Source organism: Lissotriton vulgaris, chromosome 11 (genome assembly GCF_964263255.1).
Source record: "Lissotriton vulgaris chromosome 11, aLisVul1.2, whole genome shotgun sequence".
Lineage (NCBI taxonomy): Eukaryota > Metazoa > Chordata > Amphibia > Caudata > Salamandridae > Lissotriton > Lissotriton vulgaris.
The window spans coordinates 1058024367-1058026297 of NC_141699.1; the positions used below are offsets into that span (position 1 = coordinate 1058024367).

Genomic DNA, 1931 nt, shown 5'->3' on the forward strand with positions numbered 1-1931 from the left:
TAGGCACAGGGAGAATACGTAATTTGCCCAGAATCACATGATTTTGAGCGTGACCAACTTTCCAACAAAATAAATATTTGTTTTTTACTTTTTCGATTGAGTCAATTTGAATTAAATAATAAAAGATAGTACTCTTTCCCAGTAGCAACCCAGCCCACAGCCCAGGGCGATTGCACCCCTCTGTGCCCTTATTGCACCTCCTTTAGTAACAAAATGCACATAACACACTGCAAATATTACCTTTAATCGAATATCTATATTTTAAATTAATTTTACAAACATTCCTTTCCCTTTTACACCACACACCTTTCTGATTTCTGTAGTTGTAAATATGCATTGAATGTCAGTAATTTACATGGTAATACATTCCGATTTAGTTGGTACATGTAACATTTCCAAACGTGCATTTCTAGTGTGAAATGACATGGCTATGGCGTGAATGGAACAATTTCGGATATTCTAAACATATTTTTAGTTGGTGCTTTTCAAATGTTTAAAGTTTTATTTCTGAATACCCAAAGATGTACAATACTCCTTTTTCCTGCAGCACCAGTGTCTGAATGAAAAACAACACAAACAAACATATCATATGCAAGAATCATTGAATATATAAAGTGTGTTTTCTGTCAAAGTTGAGCCTTTCAAAAGTAAGCCCCCATCCTCTCAGATGTAATTTCCTGGGAGCTCTTCACTTTCTCCAAGGATTGATGATCCTAATGAGCGCTTGCCTCAGTTTGGTGATCCCAAGAATCAAGACAGTGGATTGAGCAGGAACGGTAAGGGCAATAACCATCCCATAAATGAAACTCAAGGAAGGGCCAGGAGCAAACAGAATGAGACACTGTGCCAATAAAACTAAAACACAGATACATTGGTAAGATCCCACCATTTTGGCTGCTCTAAAATGAGCATCAAGCCGAGGTTGGCTGAACCCTGATGCCTTAATTTTCATCTTCTGGGTATGTCTGCAGAGGGATGTGAGGATAGTTGCGATGGAAGTAATGCAACAAAGAAGAGGCAAGCAGACGCCAAATGTATGTACTGCATACATGTATGAGTTTTCCCATGTCGGAACTACACGCATGAGAGTAGAGTTTGCTTTGAGATTGGTTGTTGAATTCTGAGGATATTCTCTGTCAGATCTCCAGTAGGACGGGATGCTGAGGACCAATGATCCTATCACAGAACCTAAAACCAGCCAAGGCACCGACTTAGAGATCCTCTGCTTTAACCAGAAGAAGAGGGGGTTGTTGAGGTCCACGATCTTCAAGCAGTAGAAGACAGAGAGACAGGCTTTTAACCAGGAACTACAGCTGCAAGACCATACTGTAACTTGAAGTAGAATGCCAGGAACCACAGACTTCACGTCATAAGCATAAGACTCTCCTAACAGAGTGCACTGAAAGCAAGTGAAAGAGATTGCCAGAGCAACTAAGATGATATCACAGCTGTTCAGGCGTCTTCCTTTGGCCTTTTCTAGCAGATAAAATGTTGCAATGAATAAATTGCTAAGAATTCCAATCACACTTGCCAAGGCTACCACAATCATGTAACCTTTTGAAACTGCAGGCGCCATTGTTTTCCTTTCTCTTGGCAGTTCTCTGATGAATTCACAAAGATCAATGTTGCTCTGACAATACTTTGTGTATGAGTGTAGTGGACTAGGATGGATAGACTTCAGAATCAGCAGGTGTGCCTGGATTAAGTTACCATTGGCGTCATCCTCACCATCACTACGGATCCGGATTTGGAAGGATGCAAATCAGAGCAGTGTTAGATTCCCTTCTTTTCATACAATTCAAAGGATCAACTGCTCCATTCAAAATCTATTGGTGCATCACTCCAATATATAATACAGTGATTCCATGTATCCTTTGCTTGTGCAGAGAAACAGAAATTAAGGGTCTATTGATTATACTTGTTTTGTGAAG

General features: G+C 40.0%; 1 protein-coding gene across 1 annotated transcript; it reads right to left on the reverse strand.

The window, feature by feature from the left end:
- Nucleotides 1-688: 688 nt before the first annotated feature.
- LOC147684065 (taste receptor type 2 member 9-like) lies at nucleotides 689-1576 on the reverse strand. The gene has a single exon (XM_086942593.1). It carries the CDS (start codon nucleotides 1574-1576, stop codon nucleotides 689-691), a length of 888 nt encoding a protein of 295 aa, XP_086798719.1.
- Between the last annotated feature and the right edge of the window lie 355 nt (nucleotides 1577-1931).